At 45.8% G+C, this 16,943-nt stretch overlaps 1 protein-coding gene and 1 non-coding gene across 3 annotated transcripts; one reads left to right on the top strand and one right to left on the bottom strand.

The window, feature by feature from the left end:
• Positions 1-1,073: 1,073 nt before the first annotated feature.
• Positions 1,074-15,704, bottom strand: POLR2D (RNA polymerase II subunit D). Of its 2 annotated transcripts, XM_054477132.2 has the most exons (5): positions 15,582-15,704; positions 10,482-10,662; positions 8,128-8,223; positions 5,605-5,724; positions 1,074-4,165 (listed from the first exon to the last, which is right to left on the bottom strand). In XM_054477132.2, exons 1-4 carry the CDS (start codon positions 15,652-15,654, stop codon positions 5,646-5,648), a joined length of 429 nt encoding a protein of 142 aa, XP_054333107.1. In that variant the 5' UTR covers positions 15,655-15,704; the 3' UTR covers positions 1,074-4,165; positions 5,605-5,645. The 2 variants fall into 2 exon arrangements, with proteins under 2 accessions (XP_054333107.1, XP_063503377.1); XM_063647307.1 differs by having other exon boundaries at positions 3,820-5,724.
• On the top strand, positions 2,772-2,875 carry LOC129032225 (U6 spliceosomal RNA). The gene has a single exon (XR_008501246.1). It is a non-coding gene; the product is annotated as a U6 spliceosomal RNA (small nuclear RNA).
• Positions 15,705-16,943: the final 1,239 nt, after the last annotated feature.

Genomic DNA, 16,943 nt, shown 5'->3' with positions numbered 1-16,943 from the left:
GAATCTTTCAAAATTCCCAGTTGTCTCCTAGGCTGTTTCCCTCACCCCTATCTCACGGAGCTGTCTCCTCAAATTCTGTAATTTCAGGTATTCTTGTTTCTCCTTGTAGCTCCACATTGATGCTATTCAAAATGGGGGCTCAATAAACATTTGCTAATAAGTATGCAGTGCAGGCCGGGCACGGTGGCTCATGCCTGTAATCCCAGCACTTTGGGAGGCCGAGGCAGGCGGGTCACGGGGTCAGGAGATCGAGACCATCCTGGCTAACATGGTGAAACCCCACCTCTACTAAAAATACAAAAAAATTAGCTGGGTGTGGTGGATGCCTGTAATCCCAGCTACTCGGGAGGCTGAGGCAGGAGAATCGCTTGAACCTGGGAGGCGGAGGTTGCGGTGAGCAGAGATCATGCCATTGCACTCCAGCCTGGGCAACAAGACTGAAACTCCGTATCAAAAAAAAAAAAAAAAAAAAAAAGGAAGTACGCAGTGCCACACAACGGCTGCTTTGAACCTGCTCCATGTCTGATGACTCTAGCAGATCTGCCCCTACTGTGCTGTCATTGAATGTGCATTCTCCTTGTTTAGTTCCAAACTGCTCTTCCGCTGATGAAGAGAGGAGAGCCAGGTGTAGGCACAAATACTGATCAGAATCTACCCAGGACCTGCAGTCTCTCTAGTCCCATCTTCCATTCAGGAGTTGCAAACAGGTACTTTTATCTAGTCAAAGATCTTTACAGAAACTTGAGAGCTGTAACCACATATATTTCCTCAATATTTCTCACCGCAATTGTTAGGTTAGACCCTGACAACTAAACTACACCACTACTGGGACTGACCCTTGACCCAGAACTCTTCCCAAGGAAAACTTCAATATGAGCTGGATATTCAATAGCATGAAATACTTGTCAATGTTCCTAAGTGCAATAGTGCCCGATTCCTAGCAATGAAATAGATAAAGCAAATAGCATGTTATCCGTTACATCAAGGTGGTGAACACACAGGTATCAATGTACTAGTCTTTCCAGGTTTTCTGTTAGGTATAAAATTTTTCGTAAAAAAATTATCTGACACCATTGGCATATTTAGTGCTTTTTATTAACAGTATTACTAAGGCAACTCATCGATGCTGAAGTCCCATCTAGTATGCTATTTTTCATGCCTCAGGTCTAATAAATTTTAATAAAACTAGAATGACTAGATGCTATGGTCTGAATGTGCCCCCTCCCAACCAATTGATACATTGAACCCATCACTGATGTAGTATTAAGAGGTGGGGTCTTTGGCAGGTGATTAAGTCATGAGAGAATATCCCCCATGAAGTGGATTAATGCCCTTATAAAAGAGGCTGCAGGCCGGGCGCAGTGACTCATGCCTCTAATCTCAGCATTTGGGAGGCAAAAATAGGTAGACTGCTAGAGGTCAGGAATTCCAGACCAGCCTGGGCAACATGGCGAAACCCCGTCTCTACAAAAAATAAAAAAATTAGCCAGGCATGGTAGCTCGTGCCTGTGGTCCCAGCTATCCAAGAGGCTGAGGTGGGAGGATCGCTGGAGCCTGGGAGATTGAGGCTGCAGTGAACCTTAATCATGTCACTGCACTCCAGCCTGGGCAACAGAGTGAGACCCTGCTGTATCAAAAAAAAAAAAAAAAAAAAAAAAAAAGCCTGGTCCTTCCATCCCTTCTACCATAATGACAGTGTTCATTCCCTATGGAAGATGCAGAAAAAAGGCACCATCTTGGACCAGAAAGCCACCCTTGCCAGACACTGAATGTACCAGCACCTGGATCTTGCATTTGCCAGCCTCCAGAACTGTGAGAAATAAATTCCTACTATTTATAGGTTACCCAGTCTAAGGTATTCTGTTACAGCGCATTAACAAACTAAGACACTAAAACTTTCAGAAAGACTTATCTGGTTAATTTAGCTTCCTGGTGAAGTGAGGGTTTGACAATCCATCTTTTTGTTTTATCAGCATGTTTCCAAATTCTTTCCTGATTTTACACAGTACAATGAGCCTAACAATGTTTCACAGATGGTGCAAGGTCTCCTAGCAGCTATTTTCAATAGCAATATGCTGTCCAGCCCTGTAGACAACAATTTTTGACTGTCTAGCGGAATAGCTGACCAGGCTTTTAACCTGTAACAGTATGAGGCTGCTTTACCTAGTTGCCTAGTATGAGCTGCTTTTTATTATTTTATTTTTTTCAAGACGGAGTCTAGCTCTTGTTGCCCAAGCTGGAGTGCAACGGCGTGATCTTGGCTCACTGCAACCTCCACTTCCCGGGTTCAAGCAATTCTCCTGCCTCAGCTTCCCAAGTAGCTGCAATTACAGGTGCCCGCCACCACGCCTGGCTAATTTTTGTATTTTTAGTAGAGACAGGGTTTCACCATGTTGGCCAGGCTGGTCTCGAACTCCTGACCTCCGGTGATCCGCCCGCCTCAGCCTCCCAAACTGCTGGGATTACAGGTGTGAGCCACCGCGCCGGCTATGAGCTGCTTTTTAAATCTGCTTTTAATCACCTTGATAAATACCACTGATTAGTGCCTAACTATGTGCCGGGGCATTACATACTTCAGTATTCTCAGGTAGCTCACAGAACCCCTGGCACATAGGTGGAAACGCCAGTAAAGATGGTAACAGTGTGCTCCTCAGTTGCCATCTAGCACATGCCTGGATCGTCTAGGCTGCCTTCCAAGTCTCTTCTTCCCATTCCACTGCTTTAGTGCCAATCAGCACATGTAAGTGCCTCTCTCAAGAAATAATTCTGCAGTACTCACTTTGGCAGCACATATACCCAAACTGGAACACAGAGAAGACAGCATGGCCACTGCCCAAGAATGACATGCAAATTCATCAAGCATTAAAAAATAAATAAAACAGTTAACTCTGTAGATTTGGGTAAGCAATTTCCTTTTTTTTTTTTTTTTTTTGAGTTTCGCTGTTGTTGCCTAGGCTGGAGTGCAATGATGCAATCTTGGCTCACCACCCCCTCTGCCTCCCAAGTTCAAGCAATTCTCCTGCCTCAGCCTCCAGAGTAGCTGAGATTACAGGCATGCACCACCACGCCCCACTAATTTTGTATTTTAAGTAGAGACGGGGTTTCTCCATGTTGGTCAGGATGGTCTCAAACTCCCAACCTCAGGTGATCTGCCTGCCTCGGCCTCTGAAAGTGCTGGGATTACAAGGGTGAGCCACCACGCCTGGCCCAATTTCATTTATTTTCCAAGTCTGATACTATCAGTTGGTAGGCTACCAAATTCTTGCACTAATTTCTATGAAGCAAGCTGACTTAATCATCTATCTATACTAGCTCATCTGCCTGAGATGCTAAGAATAATGAAAATTTACTGGAACATACTATATATCAGACATCTCTAGGCTCTTTGTAATAATTTCCTCTTCATTCAACCTTCTCAAAATATCCATGGGGCAGATATTATTATTATCCATATTTCACAATTGAGAACACCAATGAGACTCAAAGAAGCGAAGTTGCTCAAGGATAAAAAGATTGGCTGGACATGGTGGCTCACGCCTGTAATCCCAGCACTTTGGGAAGCCGAGGTGGGAGGATCACTTGAGGTCAGGAGTTCAAGACTAGCCTGGCGAACATGGTGAAACCGTCTCTACTAAAAACACAAAAAATTAGCCAGGTGTGGTGGCAGGTGCCTGTAATCCCAGCTACTTGGGAGGCTGAGGCAGGAGAATCACTTGAACCCGGGAGGCAGAGGTTGCAGAGAGCCAAGATTGCGCCATTGCATCCTGGGCGACACAGCCAGACTCTATCTCAAAATAAATAAATAAATAAATATAAGAATTTTTCATTTTTGTCTTATTTCATAGCAAACATAAAACCATCCTGCCTTTAAAAGCCAACATTATTTCTCCTTTTTCCTTGGATCACAAGTTCATACAGAGTCAAGCAAGTGCACCAAAGAAAAACCCCAAAATTGAAAACAAGTGTATTCCCCCCTTCAGAAAAATCAAAACTAGAATGTTTAGCTATTAAAGTGTTTTCCCCCAGACTGAGATCAAGTGACTTCACTGCAGTGGCTGACTCCCTCCTTCCAAATAAAGCACTTATTGCTAAGTAGCAGGCCAGAGGCTTAGACTGGATCCCTCATAATTGGAGACTTCAAAGTGTTCAGAACTTCAAGCCTGGCCTATGAAGTAAAAAAAAAAAAATTTTAAGTACAATTGCAATTTTATTTTTCTTCAGAGAATAGTTTTTCTTCAGTCCTTAACAACTCTGCTCCTTATATGGGCTTTGGTGGGGGTCATGGGGCAGCACCCGCAAGTCTACATTGGGGTGGAGGTGTTCGGTCCTTGCCTGCTTCATGAGCTCGATTCCTGACTACTGCGCTGTGAATGGCACAACTCACACAGTAATGTAGCTTCACATCCAGCCTGCTAAGTACACAGGCGTCAAGGATGGTCACTTCAGAAACACTGCTGACTGCTGCGGCCTCTATGTTTCAAATGATTAATTTCTTAATAGCCTTGTCATTGGGCACACAACCACAGTTCATGCAGCAAATGGGCTGCAGTGAACAGCGCACACCTGGTTGCAGACCTCTTTGGCACGACCATTGTTTCTTCTTTGTTATCTTGGAGGTGCAGGCCCAAGAAAGATGAAGTAAAAATCTTAATCTGAGGGTGACTAAATGAATCCTTCAAGACCACTTACCCCAAATCCACATTCTGCAAGACAGTTCAAGAAGAAAAGCAAAGTAGCCATCTACCTCAAGGGGCTATGGGCTCCGCAATACTTAGCACTTGTCTCAAAGTGTAAACACTTCCCATGGCGTGCCTCTTCCGTCTCCTAGGTTAAGCACAACGATGCCAAGGTGCTCTGTCATCGACACTCTCATCCTTTAAGAATTTCAGGCCAGTTGTGGTGGCTCATGCCTGTAATCTCACCAGTTTGGGAGGCCAAGGCAGGGGGATCACTTGAGCCCAGAAGTTTAAGACCAGTCTGGGCAGCATAGTAAAACCCCACCTCTATAAAAAATTTTAAAAATTAGCTGAGAGTTGTGGTGCACACCTGTGGCCCCAGTTATTTGGGAGGCTGAGGCAGGAGGGTCAAGGCTTCAGTAAGCCATGACTGTACGACTGCACTCCTCCAGCCTGGGCAAGGGTTAAGACCCTATCTCCATATATATATATAAAAAAAAAAAAAAAAAAAAAGGCATTTCAAACTAACAGTGGTTTAATTCTTCCTTTAGTATCTAGGTAAAACTGGTCCTTCTCTATAAAGTCTACTATGTTCTGGTCTAATTTCAAAAAGTATAAACACACTGAAATTAAAACATGAAATATTAAGAAAAAAGATGATATGGAGGCCAAAACCCATGAATGAGGTAGTCAACAGTGTGGCCTATGTGACCCCCCATCTCACACTCCCCAGAGGCACGCTCAGGAAGCCACTGGCAGCCACTGCACAAGGCTGCTCCAAGATTCCATGTCACCTAGGCCTGAGTTATTTGAAACAGCAACCTAACCCCACGCCAAGCTGGGCTGTTTTCTCCAGAGGAATTCTCAACTGTCTTCAACAGAATTTCTGTGCAAGTCAGCCCCAGACCATGGGAAGGTGGTGTTATGCCTGGGGACGTGGTTTCTCCGAGCAGCAGTGATGTTTGGAGATTAATACTGAAAGCTGCGCTTTGTCTGGATATCATCAAGAATCTGCTGCAGCTCCTCATCTTCAAACCGTCCCTCCAAGCTACAAGAAAATGAAAAGAAATGAGTGATTTGGCGACTGGCAATTTCCCCACACTCTTCTTTGAGGCGTGCTAATCTACTGCCCACATCTCTAACACCTTTACCTTTCATCTGTATTTCTTTTCCACTTTTCCTGATAAAACATTACAAAATATTTCAAACATATAAAAGATAAAAGGTATAAAAAATATACCTTTACAGTTAGCCCCACTTGACTTAGAGGTTTTTTTTTTTTTCTTTTTTTTGAGATGGAGTTTCGCTCTTGTCTTTTAGGCTAGAGTGAAGTGGCATGATCTTGGCTCACTGAAACCTCTGCCTCCAGGGTTCAAGTGATTCTCCTGCCTCAGCCTACCAAACGGAGTCTTGCTCTGTCGCCCAGGCTGGAGTGCAGTGGCGCAATCTCGGATCACTGCAAGTTCTGCCTTCTGGATTCCCACCATTCTCCTGCCTCAGCCTCCCAACTAGCTGGGACTACAGGTGCCCGCCACCACGCCCAGCTAATTTTTTGTATTTTTAGTAGAAACGGGGTTTCACCGTGTTAGCCAGGATGGTCTCCATCTCCTGACCTCGTGATCCGCCCGCCTCGGCCTCCCAAAGTGCTGGGATTACAGGCGTAAGCCACCACACCCAGCCCTCACCTAGCTAATTTTTATATTTTTAGTAGAGACGGAGTTTCACCATTGGCGAGGCCGGTCTCGAACTCCTGACCTCAGGTGATCCTCCTGCCTCAACCTCCCAAAGTGCTGGGATTACAGGCATGAGCCACCACGCCCAGCCCTGCATTTTTTCATTTACTGTCTTCATGTTTTCTAATGGTATCAACCTCCCAAAGTGCTGGGATGACAGGTGTGAGCCACCACACCTGGCCAGAGTTCTTTTTTTGAGACGGAGTGTCGCTCTATTGCCAAACTGGAGTGCAGTGGCGCAATCTCGGCTCACTGCAATCTACACCTCCCGGGTTCCAGTGATTCCCCTACTTCAGCCTCCCGAGTAGCCGGGACTACAGTTGCACACCACCACAGCCAGCTAATTTTGTATTTTAGTAGAGATGGAGTTCCACCATGTTGGCCAGGATAGTCTCAACCTCCTGACTTTGTGATCCACCTGCCTCGGCCTCCCAAAGTGCTGGGATTACAGGCGTAAGCCACTGCGCCCGGCCCAGAGTTCTTTAATAAGCAGGAAAAGTGGATGGCTGTGTATACTCTCCTAGACCAGTACCTTCCCTCCTTCCCTAGAAATAACCACCATCCTCAATTTAGTATTTATCATTGCCATACATTTAAAAAAAATTTGTTTTGCCATACATATTTTTATACTTACTACACATTTATGGATACGTAAATAATATGCAGCATAGTTTCAAACTTTTTAAGAAATGGCATCATACTGTATTTATCCTTCTGCAATTTTTTTCCTCAAAATTCATTCTGGCATATGTTGATATTCCATGTGGTTCTAGTTCACTGATTTTTTTTACTGCTGTATAATAAACATTGTATGACTATACAATGATTCATTTATCCATTTTCTTACTGGCCAAGAGATTATCAAATTTCTGCTATCATTAGCAGTGGAGCATGAGGCTGGGCACTGCGGCTCATGCCTGTAATCCCAGCACTTGGGAGTCTGAGGCAGGCAGATCACTTGAGGCCAGAAGTTTGAGACCAGCCTGGCCAACATGGTGAAACCCCATGTCTACTAAAAACAAAACAATGCAGCAATGAACACTAAAATATACGTCTCCTTCTAAACTTATGTGAGTTACCTTTAGGATATGTACCAGGAATGGATTTTTGGAACTTGGAGTATATTCATCTTTACCAGACATAGCCAAATCACTCTCCAAAATGATTGTTCTAATTAACACTCACACTCCTACCATCAGCGTACAGAAGTTCCAGCTGTTTCATATTTTTTGCTATCACTTGGTGTGGTATAAAACCATCATTCTCACACACTGTTAGAAGGGCACTTTAGGCCAGGCACGGTGGCTCACACCTGTGATCCCAGCACTCTGGGAGGCCGAGGCGGGCGGATCAACTGAGGCTGGGAGTTCGCGACTAGCCTGACCAACATGGAGCTACCCCGTCTCTACAAAAAACACAAAATTAGCCGGGTGTGGTGGTGCATGCCTGTAATCCTAGCTACTTGGGAGGCTGAGGCAGGAGAATCGCTTGAACCCAGGAGGCGGAGGTTGTGGTGAGCCAAGATCACGCCATTGCACTCCAGCCTGGGCAACAACAAGAGCAAAACTCCGTCTCAAAAAAAAAAAAAAAAAAGGCACTTTCATTCAATATTGGCAATTATGTATCCAAATATATAACGCATACACATTTTAGACACACCAATTCTATTTGTAGGAATTTATCCAGTATACAGAGAACTTATTACAACTGGTACTAACCTTGGGATTAGAGCCTTGGACTCCTCAGCAGTCTCTGGGCAAAGGTTGGCCAAACAGGCCAACTCAAACTTATGAAGCTTTTTCTGGAGTAGCAAGCTAACCAAAAGGGAAAAAAAATCAAAACAATCAAAAACAAATAAACAACAAAAATCAAAGAATAACCAACAGGAAAAAAGGGATCAAACGTAGCTAGTATTTAAAAATAGCTAGATGGCCAGGTGTGGTGGCTCACACCTGTAATTCCAGCACTCTGAGAAGCCAAGGCGGGTGATCACTTAACGTGAGGAGTTCGAGACCAGCCTGAGCACCACGGCGAAACCCCGTCTCTACTAAAAATACAAAAATTGGCAAGGCGCAGTGGCTCACGCCTGTAATCCCAGCACTTTGGGAGGCCGAGGCGGGTGGATCATCGGAGGTCAAGAGTTCGAGACCAGCCTGGCCAACACAGTGAAACCCCGTCTCTAGTAAAAACACAAAAATTAGCTGAGTGCAGTGGCAGGCGCCTGTAAACCCAGCTACTCGGGAGGCTGAGGCAGGAGAATTGCTTGACCCCGGGAGGCGGAGGTTGCAGTGAGCCAAGATTGCGCCACTGCACTCCAGCCTGGGTGACAGAACTAGACTCCGTCTCAAAACAAACAAACAAACAAAACCAAAAAAACAAAAAACTAAAAAAATTAGCCGGGTGTGGTGGTGTGTGTCTGTAGTCCCAGCTACTTGGAAGGCTGAGGCATGAGAACTGCTTTAACCTGGGAGGTGGAGGTTGCAGTGAGCCAAGATCGCACCACTACACTCCAATCTGGGTGATGAAGTGAGACTGTCTCAAAACAAAACGAAACAAAACAAAAAAAAGGTAGAAGAGGCCGGGCTTAGCAGCTCATGCCTGTAATCCTAGCACTTTGGGAGGCCACGGCAGGAGGATCACTTGAGTCCAGGAGTTCAAGACGTCTTCAGTCTGGGCAACATAGTGAGACCTTGTCTCTAAAATCAATGAATAAATACATAAAATAAAAATAGCTAGGGGAGAAGACTTGAAATGTTCCTAATACATAGAAATGATCAATACCCTCAATACCCTAACATACTCATTACACATTCTAAGTAACAAAATATCACATGTACCTCATACATAGGTACAAATACTATTATCTATGTATCTATGTATCTATCTGTCTATCTATCTATCTATCTATAGGCTGGACATGGTGGCTTACCCCTAATTCGAGGACTTTGTTTTTTTTGAGATGGAGTCTCACTCTGTCACCCAGGCTGGAGTGCAGTGGCACGATCTTGGCTGACTGCTACCTCCGTCTCCCGGGTTCAAGCAATTCTCCTTTCTGAGGCTCCCAAGTAGCTGGGACTACAGGCATGCGCTACCACGCCCAGCTAATTTTTGTATTTTTAGTAGACAAGATTTCACCATTTTGGTCAGGCTGGTCTTGAACTCCTGACCGCAAGTGATCTGCCCATGTTGGTCTCCCAAAGTGCTGGAATTACAGGCATGAGCCACCACACCCAGCCAATCCTAGCACTTTGGGGGGCTAAGGTTGGAGGATCAATTGAGGCCAGGAGTTTGAGACCAGCCTGGACAACATAATAAGTCTCCCCATCTCTACAAAAAAAAACAAAAAAAGTTACTTCACCACTGACAGTACCATTTAGATCACACATACTGGACTTACACAAAATATGACAGATTCATATTTGAATCTGTTCCCAGACTGGAGTACAGTGGCACAATCACGGCTCACTAAAGCCTCAACCTCCCAGGATCACATGATCCTCCCACTTCAGCTTCCCAAGTAACTAGGACCACAGGTACCTGCCACCACACCTGGCTAATTTCTGTATTTTTTTTGTAGGGACACGAGTTTCACCATGTTGCCCATGCTGGTCTTGAACTCCTGGCCTCAAGAGACTGGTCCACCTCAGCTCCACAAAGTGTGGATTACAGGTGTAAGCCACCACACCTGGCTGAAATTCTGGTCTTCTAAGTTGCCCAGGTTGGAGTGCAGTTGCGCAATCTCGGCTCACTGCAACCTTGGCCTACAGATTCAAGCGATTCTCCCGCCTCGGCCTCCTGAGCAGCTAGGATTAATGGTGTGTACCACCAGCTAATTTTTTGCATTTTTAGTAGAGACGGGTTTTTGCTATATCGATCAGGCTGGTCTTGAACACCTGGTCTCAAGTGATCTGCTGCCTCAACCTTCCAAAGTGCTGGGTGTGAGCCACCATGCCCAGCCTAACATTATTTTACTTAAATTCACAGGTGACACCTGGGAAAGGGGGAGGGGACAGCATTCTACATGCAGTTGTCCAATGGTTTGGATTAATAAAAACTTTCTTTTAGCACTCACCTACGAACACTGGCAATGGTCTCTCTGTTTTTGAAACGACTGAAACGGGCTGTGTAGTTTAATGTTTTCATGAAGACTTCTGAGAGCTCCTGTTCATCCTCTGCACTCTCATTCTGCTGCTTTCGATGTTCCAGAAGCATATGAACTTCTGAATTTAGAAGTGTCTCAGCTGTTTCAAACTCTATTTGTGAGAAGCATAAATGGCGGCTGAAAATACTCCTTCAAAAGTTTGCTTCTAAATGTTCACTGTGCATTTGAACATTTCTCTGCCCCTGCAGAAATCCAGGGGTTTCCTACTCCACATCTACTTTTTTTTGAACTTTTATTTTAGGTTCAGGGTGCATGTGCAGGTCTGTACTACAGTGAAAATGGGTGTTGTGAGGGTTTGGTGAACAGACTATTTTGTCATCCAAATGATAAGCATGGTACTGATACACAGTTTTTCAATCTGCACCACCCACCCCCTCAACTAGGCCTCAGTGTCTGTTGTTCCTTTCTGTCCATATGTACTCAAGGTTTAACTCCCACTTATAAGAATGTGAGGTACTTGGTCTTTTGTTCTTGTGTTAATTGCTTAAGTGACTGGCCTCCAGCTCCATCCATGTTGCTGCAAAAGATATGATTTCGTTCTTTTATTTTTTTTTGAGACAGAGTCTCAATCTGTCACCCAGGCTGCAGTGTAGTGGCATGAACACAATTCACTGCAGCCTTGACCTCCCTGAGCTCAGGTGATCCCCCATCCCCATCTCAGCCTCCCAGGTAGCTGGACTGCAGGCACACGCTACCACACCCTCTATGTTTTTGGTAGAGATGGGGGTTTCGCCACACTGCCCAGGCTGGGATCTCATTCTTTTTTATGCCTGCAGCTACTCCACATCTTTAAGTTCACCCACAGTTACATACCACAAGGCACAGTGGAGTTCACGAGACACTAACATTTAGCTTGTCTGAGCTAGATTCTGACACCAAAAACCTGACCTAGACATGCTACTAAGTAATGACACATAGACTAGTTACTGATTTCAAGAGTACACTGACAATTCCTTCCCTCTAGCTGGCATCAGCTCATCATCTTCCTATTTCCATAATGTTAGTATTATACTCTCAATTTTAAGAATTGTTACATGTTAAATAGGGCCAAGTGTCTGGAAATAAACATAATGTACCCCAAAATCTATTTTTGTGCACACACAAATGTTATAAGCAATTTTTAAGAATTAGGTTTGAAAGAAAAAGAAACCCATGGCCCCTTTTCATAATATACGGCTACCTTCTACATTTCTACGATAGTTCTGTTAAAAAATGCTGTTACCCTTGGGAAAATCATTCTCTCCCTTATGTTCCTGCAGGATAGCTTATGCTCCTAATGTTTATCTCAAAGTATTAGAGATAGTTTTTATCTGCCTTTCTCTTAACAGGGAGTTCCCTTAGAGTAGGAACCATTCATAAACATGAATTCATGTTTATAACCCTACACTGAAGAGGAAGCAACAGTGAGGAAAAGCCAAAATGACTTGCAATTTCATATTTACATGTGCTATGGGTCTGTTTACTATCAGGGAAATCACTAACACCTCCCTCAGAGTAATACCTTCCCATTTCTCAAGCCAGATAACTGACAAGAGCGTCATTCTCCTTTTACAACAGACAGTTTAAGTGGTGGGTCAGGAGGAAACTGTATATTTATTTGAAAGGTACTCATTGCTACTGAATAGAATAGGCTACCAATACAGTTGGAGCACTATTGAAATAAAATTAAAATATAAATTAAAAAATAGGTAACCAAAAACTATTTTCTACCTGAGGGCAGGAGAGTTTAAACAAAAACCTCAGAACACCTTCTTTTTCAGTCTTCTAGCCTGTAACAGGGGATGTACTACAGTGAGTGCCTATTTGTATACCAGGAAAGTTACCTCTTTTAATCCTTAACACTGAGGCAGTGTAGGTACAGAAGAAACTACTGCCTCACAGCAATGAGTAGAGGAAAAGGCATTATATATCAGGACTGCAGGACCTCCAAACTCTGAAGTGACAGTAACAAATGACATCAGGCCAAAAAAAAAAGGGAAGCAGCAGCTAATCAGTTACAGATCTGTTTGCTGGAACTTTGATGCTTTTACAGGTCCTGGAAAAATCAATGTTAAGAGATGCCTCCCAGGCTGAGCGCGGTGGCTCATGCCTGTAATCCCAGGCCAAGGCAGGTGAGTCACCTGAGGTCAGGAGTTCGAGACCAGCCTAACACGGTGAAACCCCATCTCTACTAAAAATATAAAAATTAGTCGGGAGTGGTGGCACATGACTGTAATCCCACCTACTCAGGAGGCCGAGGCAGGAAAATCGCTTGAACCCGGGAGGTGGAGGTTGCGGTGAGCCGAGATTGTGCCACTGCACTCCAGCCTAGGCAATAACAGTGAAACTCCGTCTCAAAAAAAAAAAAAAAAAAAAAGAGATGGTCCCTTTCTGCACTAAACCAAATTACTTGTTAAATGGAAAGGAATGGAACTTTTAGGACACCAGGAAACTGGTCAACTGTCCCTATTTCTCATTAAGAACAATACCCAAGTACTACTAATACATTACCCTCACTCCCTTCAACCAACGAAGGTCAAGGTAGCCAAACTGTAACTCAGAGGGCCTAGGAAAGCCGTGTCTGAGACCTACCACAGAGCTTTTGGGAGGCATTCCCAGGATTCAGCATCAACAAAATGGGGATGGGGGAGGCAGTTCAGACACTTTTGTGTAACTATGGAGAGGAGGGATCCAAGACTTCTCCCCGTGGCTAATCCCAAGGAACATTTTCAAGTGAAAGCACGTGCGCGCACACACACACACACACACACACACACACACACACACACACACACACACACACACACACACACACACACACACACACACACACACACACACACACACACACACACACACTTATTTAGAAACAAAAGGAAATAGATCAGGGGATCTGCATGTTATTTTCTCTTGTGCAAATACTTTAAGAACAATGGCCATAATTAATCCCTGTTGCTAAAAAAGGAAAAACAACTCCTTGGCCAGTATGTCATCTGGAAATTTTACCGAGGATCGGTCATTACGACCATTAATAGGCCAGGTGCAGTGGCTCACACCTATACTTTCTAACACTTTGGGTGGTCAAGGCGGGCAGATCACCTGAGCCCAGGAGTTCAAGACCAGCCTGGGCCACATGGTAAAACCTTGTCTCCACAAAAAAATACAAAAATTAGCCAGGTGTGGTGGCCCGCACTTGTAGTCCCAGGTACTCCAGAGGCTGAAGTGAGGTGAGAGGATTACCTGAGCCTGGGGAAGGTTGAGGCTGCAGTGAGCTGTGATCACACCACTGCACTCCAACCTGGGTAGCAGAATGAGATCCTGTCTCAAAAAAAAAAAAAAAAGGGCAGGGCGAGGTGGCTCACACCTGTAATCCCAGCATTGGGAGGCCAAGGTGGGTGGATCACTTGAGGTCAGGAGCTCGAGACCAGCCTGGCCAACATGGTGAAACCCCGTCCCTACTAAAAATACAAAAATTAGCTGGGCATGGTGGTGGGCGCCTGTAGTCCCAGTTACTTGGGAGGCTGAGGCAGGATGGCTTGAAACTAGGAGACGTAGGTTACAGTGAGCCGATATCACATCACTGCAGTCCAGCCTGGGTGACAGAGTGAAACCCTATCTCAAAAAAAAATTAAAAAAAAAAAAATTAAAAAAATAAATTAAAAACTAAAATAGTAAGTTCTAACGTATTAAACCATAAAATACAAAAAACACATAATAAACATTTTTTCATTTTTATATTTTTTATTTCTTAGAGGGTAGTATTTCCGTTTTAATTTTAACTTTATTATTTTGCCAGGCAATGGCTTACACCAGTAATCCCAGCACTCTGGGAGGCCGAGCTGGGTGGATCACCTGAGGTCAGGAGTTCAAGAACAGGCTGGCCAACATGGTGAAACCCCAGCTCTACTGAAAATACAAAAATTAGCCGGGTGTGGTGGTGGGCACCTGTAATCCCAGCTACTCGGGAGGCTGAGGCAGGATAATCACTTGAACCCAGGAGATGGAGGTTGCAGTGAGCCGAGTTCGTACCACTGCACCCCAGCCTGAGCAACAGAGTGAGACTCTGTCTCTAAATAAGTAAATGAATGAATGAATAAGATAGCTCAGGTGCCGTAGCTCACTTAAGCCCAAGAGTTTGAGACCAGCCTGGGCGACATAGTGAGACCCTGTCTTTACAAAAAAAAATTTTTTAATGAGCCAGGTATGGGGGCGTGCACCTGTGGTCTCAGCAACTTGGGAGGCTGAGGTGGGAGGATCGCTTGAGCGGTTGAGACGTTGAGGTTGCAGTAGGCTCTGATCTTGCCACTATACTCCAGCCTCGACAAGAGGGCGAGACCCTATCTCAATCAATAAATCAATAAAGTGTAAGACAGCTGTATACATTTTCAAGTTTTTGAGCTGAAGACCTCATCCCTAGGAATACCCTCCCCAACCACTTAAAGTGCGTGCGTGAGAAAACTCAAGGCTGCCAAAATAATTTGTTCCAGCCAACAGCTGAAGATAGGACTTTGTCTCTCCGCCTCTGTGGGAGGGTAGGGGCCTAACTTCGACAGGTGCGCCGGTCAACAAACCCGGCTGGGTTCACACGGACCAACCCTCCTCTTCCCCTTTTTTACATTTCTCACTTCCCCCGACTCCCCCGAGCCCCCGCTCACCACATCCTTATTCCCTAATTCTCCGTTAAAACGCCCAGAGGTTCTGTACTAATCGAAGTTGAGTTCGGTTCACGCTGGGCTCTTTTCCCTAGTGCAACAGTACATTACTGTTTAAAAATCTGTCCTTACCACCTGAGTGTCCGGCTTTGTCTATCTTTGACACAGGCCCCCGGAACTTCGCAGTTTGTTATCACATAAAATAACCCAGTTGCCCAAGCGGCCCCTCCCAAGGCCATGTTCCCTCCCCAGCCCCACGCCGCGCCGGGGCCTGCCCAAGCCGCCGCTGAGGCAGGGCCTTGGGCGAAGCGCGGATAACGCCAGACCTGCGGCGACCACGCGAAGTGCCGCGGGGGAGTCTGGCAGCCCTGAGCCCAACCTTTAGGAAAGATGAGCTGTGAGGCGTCCTCCTCTACGTCGCCAGCCCGCGGATCGCTGCCACCCGCCGCCATCGCCGCGCCACCACCAGCGCAGCCGGAAGCGGAAGCGCGGAGCAACGGCCGCGGAAGGGGCGTGGCCTCGGGAGGGGCCCCGAGGGGTGGGCGGGGCCGGGAGTACGAGCCGGATGGGGCGCAGCCAGGGGACCGGCTGGTGAGGTCCTGGAGGCTCCCCGCCGCCGAGGGGCGCCCTGCACTCCCTCTCTTCTCTCATGCGCCTCGCCGCGCAGACGTCCTAGGGCAGGTCCCTACGCCTTTCCGGGCGGAGGAGGTCAGATGAGATGCAGGAACGCCTGCTGATGGAAGAGCAGGGCAGCCGGCTCCGAAAGTGCCGGGTCCAATTTCCTTCATTGACTTAAACTTCTAAAATTTTATCGATTTGTGGTGGATTATCTGATACTTCTGAGCACGCGGACAATGATATTCAGAGGCTTTTACCACACGTCTGTTGGAACATTTGGGTGATGCATAGAAAATTAAGCAAATGACGGCCGGGCGCAGTGGCTCACGCCTGTAATCCCAGCACTTTGGGAGGCCGAGGCGAGGGGATCACCTGAGGTCAGGAGTTCGAAACCAGCCTGGGCAACATAGTGAAACCCTATCTCTACTAAAAATACAAAAATTAGCTGGGCATGGTGGTGGGCGCTTGTGATCCCAGCTACTCGGGAGGCTGAGGCAGGAGAATCGCTTGAACCCGGGAGGCGGAGGTTACAGGGAGCTGAGATCGCACCACTGCACACCAGCCTGGACGACAGAGTGAGACTCCGTCTCAAAAAATATATTAAAAAAAAAGAAAAAAAGAAAAGCAAATAAAAAATGATGCTGTTTTCGACACTGGAGAAAACAAAAGGTTGTACAATAAGGGAAATAATCATAGCTTATTAGTCAACAATATCTTAGCTCATTAGTCAACAATGTTTAGATGGTCATATTGTAAACTCTGTTGATTTAATAAAAAATGAATTGGGCCGGGCACGGTGGCTCACGCCTGTAATCCCAGCACTTTGGGAGGCCGAGGCTGGAGGATCGCTTGAGCTCCGGAGTTGAAGACCAGCCTAGACAACATAGTGAGACCTCCTCTCTAAAAAATACAAAAATTAGCCGGGCGTTGTGGCGCGTGCCTGTAGTCACAGGTATCGGGGAGGCCGAGGCGGGTGGATCGCTTGAGGGATGCAGTGAACTATGATCGCCTCACTGCACTCCAGCCTGGGCAACAGAGACCCTGTCAAAAAAAAAAAAAAAAAAAAGGCAAAGTCCGGGCGCGGTGGCTCACGCCTGTAATCCCAGTACTTTGGGAGGCCGGG

Source organism: Pongo pygmaeus, chromosome 11, assembly GCF_028885625.2.
Source record: "Pongo pygmaeus isolate AG05252 chromosome 11, NHGRI_mPonPyg2-v2.0_pri, whole genome shotgun sequence".
Lineage (NCBI taxonomy): Eukaryota > Metazoa > Chordata > Mammalia > Primates > Hominidae > Pongo > Pongo pygmaeus.
The sequence above is the reverse complement of the archived record's forward strand: the minus strand, read 5'-3'. Positions and strand labels throughout refer to the sequence as shown.

What these genes read in the sequence shown, in the direction of transcription:
- POLR2D (XM_054477132.2), bottom strand. Translation starts at nt 15,654, where the DNA reads ATGGCGGCGGGTGGCAGCGATCCGCGGGCTGGCGACGTAGAGGAGGAC. An exon ending in ACAGCTCATCTTTCCTAAAG is followed by an intron (nt 10,663 to 15,581) that starts GTTGGGCTCAGG and finishes TCTCACAAATAG; the next exon opens with AGTTTGAAACAGCTGAGACA. An exon ending in ACCATTGCCAGTGTTCGTAG is followed by an intron (nt 8,224 to 10,481) that starts GTGAGTGCTAAA and finishes CCTTTTGGTTAG; the next exon opens with CTTGCTACTCCAGAAAAAGC.